This window comes from Neoarius graeffei, chromosome 6 (assembly GCF_027579695.1).
Source record: "Neoarius graeffei isolate fNeoGra1 chromosome 6, fNeoGra1.pri, whole genome shotgun sequence".
NCBI classification, from domain to species: domain Eukaryota; kingdom Metazoa; phylum Chordata; class Actinopteri; order Siluriformes; family Ariidae; genus Neoarius; species Neoarius graeffei.
The window spans coordinates 61,707,143-61,724,038 of NC_083574.1; the positions used below are offsets into that span (position 1 = coordinate 61,707,143).

General features: G+C 42.6%; 1 protein-coding gene across 8 annotated transcripts in view; it reads left to right on the forward strand.

Annotated features, from left to right (window-relative positions):
* Positions 1-16,896, forward strand: part of mef2aa (myocyte enhancer factor 2aa) — a 221,383-nt gene that overhangs the window by 195,198 nt on the left and 9,289 nt on the right. For 6 of the 8 annotated variants that reach the window (XM_060923983.1, XM_060923984.1, XM_060923989.1 and 3 more), the window contains 2 exons: positions 9,623-9,807; positions 16,732-16,755. In XM_060923983.1, the coding sequence (XP_060779966.1) occupies positions 9,623-9,807; positions 16,732-16,755 (209 nt within the window). The remainder of the gene's footprint in view (positions 1-9,622; positions 9,808-16,731; positions 16,756-16,896) is intronic. The other 2 variants (XM_060923988.1, XM_060923987.1) reach the window with 1 other exon arrangement.

Here is a 16,896-nt window from a genome sequence, read left to right on the forward strand (position 1 = left end):
CTTTGTTACTCCTTGGTTCACCAGTAAAAAGCTGTAAGTGTTTGCTCGGCTATGCAACGTGCCCAGAAGCGTCGCAGTTTCCCTGACTAATACTGAGGATTTCCACGCTGTTAAAGAGCAATTATAAGGCTTGGTGGTTTAACTTAGAACATGTTGGGGGGGGGGAAGGGTTCTTTGCCTGTTATATCCTGTCATGAGGTCTCTAACCACTGTAGCCACTGTATCCAGTTTCCAAGCCGAAACCTTTTTAACTCGCATCGATGCAGAATAAATGTATTTTTGTCCTCGAAGACTCTCCAAGTAAAATATAAATCCAATTTTCTTGGCGACTGTTGTTGGAGATTTTTTTTTTTACAGGCGTGCATTGTTCTCCTGCGCAGTTTCCTGAGCCAAAACAATACGTCTGCACCCACTAAGGAGGTACTTTTCAGCCTCATTAATTAAAACTATAATTAGAATTTGGTCTGTTTTCCACTTAATCTATTAGGGAGGCAAAGCTTTGATTCTGGCAATCCATTAGACATTTCTCACTGGCTTTCCCCCCATCCAAAGTGCTACAGTTGCTTAAGGTAATGATAGCTCAGTAGCAGTCAGGCCTCATCTAGCGCCTTGTGGTGCTTTGTGGAAAAATGGCTTTTTTTTTTTTGCTTTTCACTTTCAAAAGAAAACAAAGTGTTTGTGTTTCTAAAGCCAAGCTATTACATAAGTGGGTTCCCAAAGGACGTTGCATTATTCAGAGCTGTAAGAGGCTTTGTTTGGCTACGTGCAACCTAATAATGCATCCCTTCCATCTTCTGTGTTCATTTATGGACAATTTTGTACCAGGTTCACTCGATGGGATAGGATCCAACATGAATCAAACGGAAACGTTGCTTTCTAACAGACAAACAGCATCCCAAGTACGGGACAGCTGCACAGTGATTCTCCACAGTTAATGAGAAAATGATCATCGTTAGGTGCTGTTTAGAAGTTTTATCTGCTTTTATGAATATATCCTTTATAATGTTCCATTAAGATGTAGACATATACAGTGTCTTGCAAAAGTATTCACACACACACACACACCCTTGGTGTTTGTCCTGTTTAGTCGCATCACAAGCTGGAATTAAAATGGATTTTTGGAGGGTTAGGACAATTTGATTTTTTTATTGTGACACAAACAATACTTAAGATTAAAAAAAAAACAGAAATCTGGGGTGTGCATAGGTATTCATCCCCTTTTGTATGAAACCCCTAAATAAGAGCTGCTCCAACCAATTCACTTCATAAGTCACATAATTAGTTGATTAAGATCCACCTGTACGCAATCAAAGTGTCACATGATCTGTCACATGATGTCTGTATAAATCAACCTGTTCTGGAAGGACCCTGACTCTGCAACACTACTAAGCAAGCAACATGAAAACCAAGGAGCCTCCAAACAGGTCAGAGACAAAGTTGTGGAGAAGTATAGATCAGGGTTGGGTTATAAAAAATATCCCAAACTGTGAATATCCCAGGGAGCGCCATTAAATCCATTATAGCAAAATGGAAAGAATATGGCACCACTACAAACCTGACGAGAGAAGGCCACCCACCAAAACTCACAGACCGGGCAAGGAGGGCGTTAATCAGAGATGCAACAAAGACACCAAAGATAACACTGAAGGAGCTGCGAAGATCCACAGTGGAGATGGGAGAATCTGTCCATAGGACCACTTTAAGCCGTACAATCCACAGAGTGGGGCTTTATGAAAGAGGGGCCAGAAAAAAGTCATTGCTCAAGAAAACACGTTTGGAGTTTGCCCAACAGCATGTGGCAGACTCCCCAAACACATGGAAGAAGATTCTCTGGTCAAATGAGACTAAAATCTGTCCTTTTGTCCATCATGGGAAATGCCGTGTGTGGCGCAAACCCAACACCCTGAGAACACCATTCCTACAGTGAAGCATGGTGGTGGCAGCATCATGCTGTGGGGATATTTTTCATCTGCAGGGACAGGAAAGCTGGTCAGGACTGAAGGAAAGATGGATGGCACTAAATACAGGGCAATTCTGGAGGAAAACCTGTTTGAGTCGGCCAGAGGTTTGAGACTGGGATGAAGGTTCACGGTCCAGCAGGACAATGACCCTAAACATACTGCTAAAGCTACACTGGAGTGGTTTAAAGGGAGACATTGAAATGTCTTGGAATGGCCAAATCAAAGCCCAGACCTCAATCCGATTGAGAATCTGTGGCATAACTTGAAGATTGCTGTATACCAACGCAACCCATCTAACTTGAAGGAGTTGGAGCAGTTTTGCCTTGAGGAATGGGCAAAAATCCCAGTGGCTAGATGTGCTAAGCTAATAGAGACATACCCCAAGAGACTTGCAACTGTAATTGTAGCAAAAGGTGGCTCTACAAAGTATTGACTTTGGGGGTGAATACCTATACACACTCCAGATTTCTGGGTCGTTTTTTTTTTTGTTTTTTTTTTAAACATCTTAATTATTGTTTGTGTCACAATTAAACAACAATGTGCACCTTTAAAGTTGTAGGCATGGTGTGTAAATGAAAATGTTGCTAACCCTCCAAAAATCCATTTTAATTCCAGCTTGTAATACGACAAAACAGGACAAACACCAAAGGGGGGGATGAATACTTTTGCAGGACACTGTAGATGCACTGGATTCTGTAAGCTCGAGTCCATATTTTCTATTTTGATGTTGGACTTGTCATTAATGTAACATTTTTAAGTTAGCCTAAAATGCTAAGGGCTGTGTGGTTTTTAAGTGCTAACAGGCAAAGTTTGACGTCAGTGCAACACACAACCACTAACTTCTCCTCGGAACAGCAGCAATACAGCACCAACCACAAAATCAGCAGCAGACAACAAATATCACAAATGTTTCATTTTTAAGAGATTTAATGTGTCAGAGGACGAACCTTTCCTTTAAAGTGTAGCCGTACTTTATGAAAGTGTGGCCAGAAAAAAGTCATTGCTCAAGAAAACACATTTGGAGTTTGCCCAGCAGCATGTGGCAGACTCCCCAAACACATGGAAGAAGATTCTCTGGTCAAATGAGACTAAACTTGAGCTTTTTGGCCATCATGGGAAATGCCATGTGTGGCACAAACCCAACACCCTGAGAACACCATTCCTACAGTGAAGCATGGTGGTGGCAGCATCATGCTGTGGGGATATTTTTCATCTGCAGGGACAGGAAAGCTGGTCAGGACTGAAGGAAAGATGGATGGCACTAAATACAGGGCAATTCTGGAGGAAAACCTGTTTGAGTCGGCCAGAGGTTTGAGACTGGGATGAAGGTTCACGTTCCAGCAGGACAATGACCCTAAACATACTGCTAAAGCTCCACTGGAGTGGTTTAAAGAGAAACATGTCTTGGAATGGCCGAATCAAAGCCCAGACCTCAATCTAATTGAGAATCTGTGGCATAACTTGAAGATTGCTGTATACCAACGCAACCCATCTAACTTGAAGGAGTTGGAGCAGTTTTGCCTTGAGGAACGGGCAAAAACCCCAGTGGCCAGATGTGCTAAGCTAATAGAGACATACCCTAAGAGACTTGCAGCTTTACTTGTAGCAAAAGTTGGCTTTACAAAGTGTTGACTTTGGAGGGGGTGAATACCTATACACACTCCAGATTTCTGTTTTTTCATCTTAATGATTGTTTGTGTCACAATAAAACAACAATTTTCGCCTTTAAAGTGGTAGGCATGTTGTGTAAATCAAATGGCGCTACCCCTCCAAAAGTCCATTTTAATTCCAGCTTGTAACGCAACAAAACAGGACAAACACAAAGGGGGACAAATACTTTTGCAAGACACTGTACCATTGTTATTGACGCACTTTGTGAAATTTAGAGGAAAAAAGTCATCTGCAGTGTTCCAAGCTCCACCCACATGTGCTTATTTTAGTCAAATTAAAACACAGTAGCAGAAACCATGGACATTAGTTAAATGCAGTTTATTATTATTATTTTTTAATTTACATTTCATTTAAATTTGAACAGAACCTCGATTATTGAAAAAGTTTGTACTTGAGTTTGCAATAAAATAAAACGTATAACACGGTTCTGCAGGGTTCTGTACATGGTGATATGATTGCTTACAACTGCTGTAGAATTAAAAGAGGTGTCCGAGTCTGTACTGTGTCTGTGAAGAAGTAGTGAACACAGCAGTTGGGTTGCGTAAAAAGACTTTTTATTTTTTATTTTTTTTTCTTGATCAGCCTCTTTTACAACACTGGTGTCAAGTGAGGGTGTTTGTGACTTTTTTTTCTTTTTTTTTTTCAGCCAAGTGTGGGTTTAACACTGCACAACTACACGAGTATGTTGTTCCTTTGGTGAGTTTCGGTTGCTGTGTGCAAGGCAACACCTCCAAGTTTCAGAGCAGAACTTCTGGATTGCTTCAAGGCAATGAGATCATAGATTCGCCCTCCTTCTGATCTTTATCAGAGATGCTGCAGCCTGATATCGATGTGCCATTTACAGTAATATCAACCCATGTTCCTTCCTTTCAACAGACCCCTCCTACCAGCCACATGCATAGTCCCTTGAGCATGCACTTTATATTTCCTGTTCCAGTGTTTTATTGTTTACGAAACAATGAGCGCACACACGCACACAATTTTGTGTGTCCGGCACGTGCTGCAGTGTGGCGGGTTTTGTTTGTTTGTTTGTTTGTTTGTTTGTTTGTTTGTTTGTTTTATGCCAAGGGGATAGTTTCAGAAAGTATTTCTTGTCATTCAGCAGGTTTCCGAAAGTGATAAAGTTAAGTTAGAGTCATGGTTTAGTGTTAAATGCATGAGCTACAGGATGTGCCTGCATGTAATCCTCAGTAAAAAAAAAAAAAAAAAGGGTCCATTGACTCCTTTGTCATTTGTATATAAAGCCACTTTATATGAAAGAAACATGATTTCCCCCCGTTATTTATCGATTCCTTGTGTATTTTTGGAAGTATACGCTAAGGATTTGTGTTGTGTCTTGAATGAAGGACCAAATAAGGGAAAATATTGCTGCTTCTTCTTCTTATTATTATTATTATAAGAAGAAGAAGGCTTTATTTGTCACACGTACACTTAAGCTCAGACTTAAGTACTCAGTGAAATTTAACCTCTGCATTTAACCCATCTGAAGCAGTGAACACACACAAGTAAGCAATGAGCACACACACATACCCAGAGCGGCGGGCAGCTATATTACAGCGCCCAGGGAGCAGTTGGGGGTTAGGTGCCTTGCTCAAGGGCACTTCGGCTCAAGGCCGCCCCGTGTTAACCTAACCGCATGTCTTTGGACTGTGGGGGAAACCGGAGAACGCAGACACGGGGAGAACATGCAAACTCCACACAAAAAGGTGTCTGTCTGTTATCCCCCCCCCATCAGCCACTGGGCTCGAATTATTCATCTCATCTCATCTCATTATCTGTAGCCGCTTATCCTGTTCTACAGGGTCGCAGGCAAGCTGGAGCCTATCCCAGCTGACTACGGGCGAAAGGCGGGGTACACCCTGGACAAGTCACCAGGTCATCACAGGGCTGACACATAGACACAGACAACCATTCACACTCACATTCACACCTACGGTCAATTTAGAGTCACCAGTTAACCTAACCTGCATGTCTTTGGACTGTGGGGGAAACCGGAGCACCCGGAGGAAACCCACGCGGACACGGGGAGAACATGCAAACTCCACACAGAAAGGCCCCTGTCGGCCACTGGGCTCAAACCCAGAACCTTCTTGCTGTGAGGCGACAGCGCTAACTACTACACCACTGTGCCACCCATTGATTTGATTTCAATTTTTTTCAATATTCATTCATGCACAGTAAAAAAAAAAAAAAAAGCAATTCAGAATATTCCAGAATGACTTCATATCAAGACTTTACCAAGTAAATATTTTCACTGCGTAATTAATTTTCTCAGGAGCACATGGAACCGACTCTAAACTAGTTAGCTGAGCGCAGGACAACATTATACTAGAGGTCTGCACGGGACAGAATTTTCAAGCCCGCTCCCATATTGTGCAGTCCCGCTCCCGCAAAGAATTATGATTTTCAGTCCTGCTCCCGCCCGCACCTGCCATATTTTGTCCCGCTCCCGCCCGCAAATCCCGCATGATGCAGACGTTCGCGTTATTTCTCACGAAAGTTCTTGTCATTGGCTTGGGGAATTAAACATGCTGAGCTTAGCTGAGCTCTCTGATTTATGGCCGTTGTATGTCAGAACCTTTTGGCACTTATCACAACAAGCAAAGGGCAGCTGATTTTAACGGTAAATGTACCTCTTTTTAAAGCAGCACTTACTTCTGAAGCACTGTGAGCTTCACTAGAGGAGCTCTGCTCTTCTGCCATGATCGGAGATCTCAAACACGGAAGAGCAGAAAGGAATCGGAAACGTACGCGAGATTAGACCACATCCGCAAATTTAGGCATCTTAAAATGTTTTTATTAATGCCAAATAAAATATCCAGCACAAATTATATATGATAGACATAAATTAATCATTTATAAATTTTATTTTAAACACGTTTTTAGTTAGCGGGACTGCAGCTTATCACCTCTCCCGCCCGCTCCCGCATTGTGCACTCCCCCTCCCGCCTGCACCCGCAATGAGCTTTCAAAATTTGTCCCGCGCTGCACTGCTTTGCGTCGGGTCCCGCGGGACTCCCGCGGGAGTGCAGGGCTCTACATTATACACTGCAAAAAAATGAAAACCGAATTTGGGGAGAAAATTACTTAATACTTGTGAAATTATCTTGGACAGATATTTTTTTTACTTGATAAGACATCTTAGAATAAATTGGTTGCAGTCTAGAACTAGGTTTAATAATCTCCAAATTGGTGTCTTGTATCCTAATGGGAAATGCTAGATCGTTTCAACTATTTTCAAGATATTTTCACTTGCTAAGATATCATTTTTTTTTTGCAGTGTATGGCTTGTCTTTGGCACTAAAGAGTAACTCTTCCAGGCATTACATGATAAAAGCTGCATTCATGCGTACATACAATAAAGCGCATCGCCTAACTGAGTAACAGTAGATGAAGTCATTCTGTTCAAAAGCATGATAAATCCTGAACTCTGCTCAGGCACCTCCACGTCTTTTCTCCGCCCGACACCCTCTCCGTGTGTCCCATAGCTGTCTCTCACAGAAAATCAACACGAGGGAGAGCATGGAGACAAAGCTCTGGAAATAGCGTCATGCTTTGCTAAGCATGCGAAATGCCAAGCGAGTGGAAATGAAATGATTCTTTTCCTGTAATGGATTTCTCACATGTTTGCTTTAAGGATCTGTTTTGTTTGGTTGCTCAGTTGAAACCAGCGACCATGTGATCACACACAACAGGAAAAAAAGGTGCTTGTTCCCAGTTCACAGAGCAAGTGAGGCATGCTCCGTCTCCACTGTGTACAGTGGACATTTGTGTTTGGATGGTGTTATTTTCAGCGGCCAGTAGTAATTCCTGTGTTTGTTTTGCCGGGGTTGCGCGTTCATGTGGCCAAGTGACCCGTGATTGTTGGAGAATAAGTCAAGCGGTCGTGTGAAGGAAACTCCAACAATGTGGGCCAGCAGATGGTAGAAAGACAGCTTTGTAACGAGCTGATGTTCACACAGGGAGCTGGAAAATCCGACAATGAATATATGGATGGCCATGACGTCAAGCATAAAGATGCATTCACAATAGAATGCACTTGTTTTCTCATCAGGAACTACACTTTTGAACTTTTTTTTTTTCCCTTTTCTGGGTAATATATTCAGTCGACTCAACTACTTATGAGCCTTTAGTAGCTTATGTGAAGAAAAAATCCCCTAAAAACTTTGTGTTAAAATTAGTTTATATGTTCAAAGTTGGCGGCACGGTGGTGTAGTGGTTAGCGCCGTCGCCTCACAGCAAGAAGGTCCTGGGATCGAGCCCCGTGGCCGGCGAGGGCCTTTCTGTGTGGAGTTTGCATGTTCTCCCCGTGTCCGCGTGGGTTTCCTCCGGGTGCTCCGGTTTCCCCCACAGTCCAAAGACATGCAGGTTAGGTTAACTGGTGACTCTAAATTGACCGTAGGTGTGAGTGTGAATGGTTGTCTGTGTCTATGTGTCAGCCCTGTGATGACCTGGCGACTTGTCCAGGGTGTACCCCGCCTTTCGCCCGTAGTCAGCTGGGATAGGCTCCAGCTTGCCTGCGACCCTGTAGAACAGGATAAAGCGGCTAGAGATAATGAGATAAGATGAGATGAGATGTTCAAAGTTGCAGCATGAGTACAATTATTATTACCATTTTTGGTCATTTAGTAACATCTAATTATTATTATTATTATTATTATTATTATTTGCTTTTTGTTTGTAGTATAAAGAGAAATTATGCATATAGCCGAAAAGATTATAACCTTGAAATCCTTTGGATATCTATTAAAGGAGAACTGGAGTCATTTTTAAACTTGCTTTATTTCTTAATTAACGTGTTATTCAATTACGTTTTCGGTTTCAGTAACCTTATATCGTGACTCGTATCGGTAACTAATTGCAATTAAATATTATACTTATCGGCCTGTTCGGTTTTTAGCCGTGTTGAATGTAGTTCGTTTGGTCCACGGCAGGCGTCGCTTATCCGCGCGATCTTCACGAGACTTGTGCGAGACTTCGAAATGTCAAGTATCAGCCAGGTGTCAGTGCCGCCATTTTGAAAACTGTTTTCCAAACGAAATATTGTACAAAAGCGAGTTTAAATGACGATTACTGCCTACTTTTTTCAAACTTTCCTGATTTGCTCTCAAAACAAACACAACTTCCGGCTCGATTACGTCAGCATTCGAAAGAGGGCGCGTGCGTCTTTTGACAACGTCGGCAGATGTCGGTCACTTTGATTTGCGCTGTACGTTTTATTTCCGTCCTGCGATGTCTCGCACAGGTCTCGACGAATCTCGTTTACGCCCATTGCTTTGACATACGGACTGATGTATTACATAGCGTATTTCAAACACTCATTACTTGCTATAGCAGTGACAATATAGCGATCAAAAATGCATTCCGATATGTATTAAAGTGAGAGAAATCGAATTTTGATCATAAAAAAATTTGCCTTCAGTTCCCCTTTAAGGACTGAAATAGGTGTCCCATGTCCAGGACATTGCTTTTTTGGACAGGTCCAATATACAGCGTTATAAATACACGCAGGACAGGGTTTTATTTCGGAATAGTACAGTAGAACTTGATTTCTACCTGCAGTGAGCCACTAGTAAAGCTTTCTTCCCAGTGGAGCTTTAATAGTTTTTTTATGGCAGTAAGTGGTTGCGCTCAACTCTAACGACTTTAGCCATTCGCATCTTAAAAAGCTCAAGTCACACTACATTTGTTAAACCGAATTGCCTCGCTCACCCATGGACGCACAAAGCCGACTTTGATACGTTCGCTCGCTGAGAGAACCGAGGGCTCATCAGTTCTAAAACGCTCGTTTTATTTTCGTAAATGTGCGGGATAATTAAAGAGTCTATTATAACTTTCCCAGAGGGTTGGGAACGCTTAACGTTGCATGCCACTCTATGCCATGAATGCAGCTGCGTAATGGCGTGTTGTCAGCTCGGCTTGCGGCTGATGGGAATCGGATGATTGGAACAACATCCCATGATGCGCTACATCTCGGTGTGTCTCCACAGGAAACGGCTTCGTGAACCCCAGGGGCTCGCCGGGACTTCTGGGTACCAGCAGTGGGAATGGACTGGGAAAAGTTATGCCCACGAAGTCACCGCCTCCGCCAGGGGGAAACATGGTTATGGGGAACCGAAAGCCAGACCTGAGAGTGGTCATACCACCGTCCAGTAAGGGAATGATGCCTCCACTGGTGAGTGTTCTTTCTGTCCATCTTTGAGATAAATGTAATACAGGACACACACACACAGGGTTGTTTTCTCTTCTTGGACCGTCCCTATTCATTCTGTCACTGAAGTGCTTTCACACTACATCTGTGTACACAAAGAGAAAAGCAGGGGTCCAGATGCAAAAGAAGCAGCAGAGTGGAATATCTCCGAGGCCCAGGTGCCATCACACTCGCTCAATTATTTATATAGAAATTAGAGGGCCTCTCTAATGATTATAATTAAGGCCCTGACAGTTCAGACCACATTCAACACCTGAGGCAATGCGAGCCTGTCGCCTTCATAAATCACTGCGTAGGTAAAAAGAAAATGGGGGAAAAAAAAAGAAGAAAAAAAAAAAGAAAGCGCTTTCCAGAATTGGCTCACGATGGGCTTGTTTCAGCATCGCGTGCCACTCGGTATGGAGTTGTTTGGGAAATAATCGCCAAGGTTACCTAGGATCGTTCTCATGCGTCGGCTGCTCCGTCTAAAATGGGAGTATGTGTGTTTTTTGCTTTCCAGCATCTGGAAGTCGTGGGGTTTGTATATGAATCAAAATAGAATCTACATTCCAGGCTGGTGATATTAACAGCGTGGTGGATTAAGTGGTTAAGAGTTTGTGCGTGCGTGCGTGTGTGTGTGTGTGTAAGGATTGAGGACTCCCCCTGTGTTGCTTCAGACAGACAGGCTAATGCAGGGGCAGGCGGCGTGCCCTGCAGACAGCCTGTCATTAGGATATAATGGCATTAAATTAATCACATCCCTAGTGTGACAGAGTGAGGATGAAGGCTTAATCAGAAGCCCAGAGTGCGAGCCAGATAATATCTAATATCTTGTCGCCCTTGTCGTGTCTCCTCAAAGTTATTGATTGAGTGTTAAGACACTTGTGGCCTGGACACACATGGAAGACCAGCTACAGCCGTATCTCCTCCCTGACAGCAAGTAAAGACCGATCTCTTGTCTGTTTCTTTGGCTCTGCTTCTCATGAACAGTCCTCATTTCTAAGGTGACGCCACTTGTGCAGTTTCGGACTATTTGGCACGGTCGAAAGACGAAAAGTAGCGTGCGACTAAATCGAAATAATAAACATCTGTCCTAATGCACACCTCACTTTGTGCCGCCACGCATAGTTTTACACCTTTAACACTCTGCGCTAAATCTTCTCCGCTTAATTATCAAACTTTGGATAGAGTACTTGTAATAGCAGTATTCGCGCATGTTAAACCAAAGCTGTTTAGCTGCTAATTTGATCAGCCATCACTTTTCTGCAGGATTACTACAGTACGTCCTCAGCCCCAGGGCATTTCGTTACTCCCCTGTGGTGCTACTTTTCCCTCCCTCCCACTAAGCTCTGCTAATGTAAGTGGAGGGATGTAGAAAGGAGAAGAAGGATTTCATGTAGTTTTCGGGTTCACTAGCCACCATACTGATGAGTTACTGACGAGTCTCACATAAAAGCACATCTTAGTAGTGAGGTCAAGTCCCTGAGAGCATTCCCTGAGCATTTCAAGACCAGCTCTCCTACAGCGCTGTATACCAGTTAAAGCAGCTATAAGCTAAGTGGGCTTCTTTTCATTTATATGGCTCTTATACACAACCAAACTGAAAGTGCAGTGAGCTGTAAGCAGCAGTGACAAATTTGACTCGAGTGCAGTTCGTTTGACCGGTGGACGACGTTACAGGTAGCTTCAGTCGCATTTCAATTGTTTGCCGAGGTGGACAAAGTACCCGACTTCATTACTTTAGTCAAAGTACAGATCCCACTGGTCAAATGTTACTCTGATACAAGTGAAAGTTGTCCAGTCAAATTTTTTTACTTAAGTCCTGAAGTACTTGCTTTTAAAAATACTTAAGTATTAAAAGTACATTTTCTGTCAGCGCATCATTGTATTATTGCCACAACGCTTACAAAACCTAACGCCGTTACCAAAGACATGTAGTGAAAATTCATTATGTCTGATTATTATAACTATTCTTTAAATTCGTTTCTTAAGACACGTATTTTTTTTGTATGTTACCTCGTTTGTTGACAGTTTCGGCGAGCCTTCTTCAAAACAGTCACCAGACGTCGAGTGGTGACGTGCCTTATCAGCCGATGTTACTCTATGGAGGCGTGAACGTCCCGCCCAATTTTTCGCAGGAAAGAACACCAATTAGAATGTGAAAAAGAAACAACAAAAAGACTCACAAGATCCGAAAAAGAAAAAGCAAACCAAGAAAACTTAAAATCAGCCATTTCAGATCACTGCAAACGACAAAATCATATTATGAATTGGGAAGAGGCCAGAGTCATTCGCGCTGAAGAGAATAGATACCAGCGTTGGATTTTAGAGGCAGTGGAGATACGAAAGCGGGCGCAGAGGACGATGAACCGGGATGAGGGAGCGTACGCGCTGTCACACACCTGGAGCGCAGTCCTGGGGCAGCGACCTGACAGCAGGAGGCGTGGACTACCTGTCAAATTGGGCGGGACGTTCACGCCTCCATAGAGTAACATCAGCTGATAAGGCACGTCACCACTCGACATCTGGTGACTGTTTTGAAGAAGGCGGAAGTGTTCGCCGAAACTGTCAACAAACGAGGTAACATACAAAAAAATACGTGTCTTAAGAAACGAATTTAAAGAATAGTTACCAAAGACAGAAAAGTGAAGGTAGCTACAGGTAGCTTCAGTCGCATTTCGATTGTTTGCCGAGGTGAACAACGTACCCGATTTCATTACTTTAGTCAAAGTACAGATCCCACTGGTCAAATGTTACTCCGATACAAGTGAAAGTTGTCCAGTCAAATTTTTACTTACACTACCGTTCAAAAGTTTGGGGTCACCCAGACAATTTTGTGTTTTCCATGAAAAGTCACACTTTTATTTACCACCATAAGTTGTAAAATGAATAGAAAATATAGTCGAGACATTTTTCTGGCCATTTTGAGCATTTAATCGACCCCACAAATGTGATGCTCCAGAAACTCAATCTGCTCAAAGGAAGGTCAGTTTTATAGCTTCTCTAAAGAGCTCAACTGTTTTCAGCTGTGCTAACATGATTGTACAAGGGTTTTCTAATCATCCATTAGCCTTCTGAGGCAATGAGCAAACACATTGTACCATTAGAACACTGGAGTGAGAGTTGCTGGAAATGGGCCTCTATACACCTATGGAGATATTGCACCAAAAACCAGACATTTGCAGCTAGAATAGTCATTTAGCACATTAGCAATGTATAGAGTGGATTTCTGATTAGTTTAAAGTGATCTTCATTGAAAAGAACAGTGCTTTTCTTTCAAAAATAAGGACATTTCAAAGTGACCCCAAACTTTTGAACGGTAGTGTAAGTTAAAGTCCTGAAGTACTTGCTTTTAAAAATACTTAAGTATTAAAAGTACATTTTCTGTCAGCACATTGTTGTATTATTGCCACAACGCTTACAAAACCTAACGCCGTTACCAAAGACAGAAAAGTGAAGGTAGCTACAGGTAGCTTCAGTCGCATTTCGATTGTTTGCAGAGGTGGACAACGTACCCAATTTCATTACTTTAGTCAAAGTACAGATCCCACTGGTCAAACGTTACTCCGATACAAGTGAAAGTTGTTCAGTCAAATTTTTATTTAAGTTAAAGTCCTGAAGCTTTTAAAAATACTTAAGTATTAACAGTACATTTTCTGTCAACGCATCGTATTATTGCCACAACACTTACAAAACTTAATGCCGTTACCAAAGACAGAAATGTGAATTCACAAAATGAACGCATGCTGTGCCATCATGGTGGTTTAACGTTAAGCTAGCTAGTCAGTGAAACTCCATCTGACATCCTAGCAAACTCTTTTCAAACTCGAAATCATATTGGGTAGCTAATGCTATGAGAAAAGAAAGATTTCTACATTATTTTTGGCAAGATTATGCTCAAACATATTTCTGAAAGGACTTCAGATAAGTTAGTGTTATTCATGTTAGCGTAACTCCATTTTTACATGCTAACTAACAGCGTCCAAGTTAACTAGCTATGTGTAAACGTTAGCCACGGACAAGGCTACGGCAACTTGGCGGGTAAATCCATAGAAAGTCATTTGACTAACCAGACTGCATAGCTATTGCAACGTTATCGCTAGCGCTAAAAGCACAGACAACTTCATTGCAAGCTTTCTCTTGGAATAAAACGTTTACATCCCTCAATATGCTTCCGCAGGTTGGACGGCGAGTTTTTGTAGGCCGTGATGTGGTTCGTTTTCAGCAAACAAAGCAAAGATTTAAAACGAAACGAATCTTTAATCCTTTCAGAAAACTGAAACATGGGTTCATGGGCCTTGAGTGCTTGCGTTCCCTAGAAGAACCGCCTCCTTCCATTCGGCCATCAACTGATCGTGTTCAATTAATGCTGCTGAGAAATCATTGAACTTAATTTTATACAGTCTATGGATGTGACGTGACCCTAGTGATTACTGATGGGCTGTTTCAGCGTCACCTGCGAAAAAAAAAATCACGTTTTAGAAAATAAAAGAAAAACCATCCACTTTCAAAGCTGCTTCATCATAATGAGTAACAAGGACCTCGATAGAAATGTAGCGGAGTGAAAAGTACGATATTCGTCTTTCAAATGTAGTGAAGTTAAAGTCATAAGTTTCCAAAATACTCAAGTAAAGTACAGATACTCAAAGTGTACTTAAAGTGCGCATCATGGGTAAATTCAGGAGCGAGATCAATGTAATTCTCCTATTTTATATTAAACTTTGGTCAAATATCTGTCACATTTTGCATTTTGTGCAATTTTTTTTTACCTTGCGCAATACCAGAATAATTCAGTTGAAATCAAGCCATTTGAGGCGAATTGGTCCGCCTCTGAAAAAACTTGGCATTTGGATTTCCGGGCAAATGTTGATTTTCGTGACGTCGCGTGCGGGACGCCTCCCTCTGAATCCTACGTCAGCGCTGGTTTGTTTATGAGAAAACGACCTGGTGGTTTTCTGCAAATTTCTTCAACGTTATCGCGTAATTATTAAAATGGTTAACAGACGTATCGTAGGAGGGTGTAGCAACACCAATCTTGATGGGATTAGCACTCATCGTTTCCCAAAAGACCGGACAATGAGAGAGAAATGGGAGCGCTTGGTCTACACAGGCTGTGCACTGAAACCGTGCAAAGCTCGCGCAGCCTGCTGGCGCTTCCGCAGGTGACGTCACGAATCTGGCTCCAGACTCCCTTGGGATTTTTCCAGACGCGTTTTGTTCTTTTATTTTTTTTTGCTGTAGACAGATGGCCTTGTGCAAAATTACCCTTCTGGATGAGGGTGTAAAGGGACATTCTTTCATATAAAAAAAACAAAAAACGAAATTGGTCCAGGATATGCACTTTAAGTACAGTACTCAAGTAAATGTATTTCGTTACCGTCCACCTCTGATTGTTTATTGTTCACTGGATTGATTGATTGATTGATTTAGGCCCTGTCCACACGGCAACGGATTCAGGTGAATCTGATAAAATTGTTTATCGTTTCGGCCTGGCGTCCACACGGCACCGACGTTTTGGGTGCCCCAAAACGAAATCTTTTGAGAACGGGTTCCAGAGTGGAAAAATCTGGCAATGGCGCCGTTGCGAAGTCATCTGGATGAGTAGAACGGATTTGTTTACGATGACGTCACAACCACATGACTGTCAGTGCTTCACGCCGGGTAGAAGTGTAACAAACCCGATGTGAGTTGTCAACAAATCCTTTAACTTGGTTCATGAAATGCGCTTACAAAATATTTTCACTGTGAATATTTATTGTGTCGCCTCACAGCAAGAAGGTCCTGGGTTCAAGCCCCGGGGCCGGCGAGGGCCTTTCTGTGCGGAGTTTGCATGTTCTCCCCGTGTCCGCGTGGGTTTCCTCCAGGTGCTCTGGTTTCCCCCACAGTCCAAAGACATGCAGGTTAGGTTAACTGGTGACTCTAAATTGACCGTAGGTGTGAATGTGAGTGTGAATGGTTGTCTGTGTCTATGTGTCAGCCCTGTGATGACCTGGCGACTTGTCCAGGGTGTACCCCGCCTTTCGCCCGTAGTCAGCTGGGATAGGCTCCAGCTTGCCTGCGACCCTGTAGAAGGATAAAGCGGCTAGAGATAATGAGATGAGATATTTATTGTGTAATGGTGCAAAGTGAGAGAGAGAGAGTGAGAGAGAGAGAGAGAGAATAGCCCTTAGGGCAGAGTCTTTAGTCCAAACACTGCAGAAGTACTGAGTATAACCAAACCGCGCACCGCCCGTGCGCTTTCCAAAAACAAAAACAATCCCGCCAGCAAAAATAGGAAAAAAAAAAAAGGAGCGATCTCACCTCTTCAGATGTTGATTTAAGTCCGACAATACATTCCTCAAAAAGGGCGTAGAAGAACAAAGTAATCCATCAACGTGTAGCATTCAATTTATTCCGGACCATTAAAGAATTCTGGAGGATATCAGAATGTTGGCGTACCGGCTTCCATCTACCCCCATTCATTCCTCTTTCCGCGTCTTTCGTTTTACGCTACTGATTAATAATCAAAACTTTGTGGCTGATGCTACAGAAGAAGGGGTTTATGCGCATGCGTCTACTTCTTCTATTGTTCTGGTGTCTCCGATGGGACCGTCTTACAGCGCACGTAGAGGTGTGGCATGTGTATTGCATCGTTTTCAGCAAGCGTTGCGTTGCCATATGGACCTGATATTTTACTGATCCGTTGCCCATGTGGACGCGATATTTAAAAAAAAAATATCTCGTTGCCGTTGTCGTGTGGATGTAGCCTTATTCTAAAAGGTTCTAAAATGGTGGTGGTGGGGGGGGGATGGGGGTTGTAGAAAACCCATGCTGTGATGTGCTTAATTTGTAGTGGGTGTTGCGCTCGGTTCTACACTGATCCAGTCCTGCATTGTTTTTGTTTTGTTGTTTTTTTTCTGTTTGGAACAGTCAGAGGAGGAGGAGATGGAGTTGGTGAGTTGCACAGTTTGCCTGGATGAAGAATTTCAGCCCTCACTTTTTAAACTAGCACATTATCGCTTTAAAAAAAAAAAAGACATGACTAATATGAGTGCACTTGCTTGAGCCAGATGCCGGTTAAACCTGGCTAAGCTG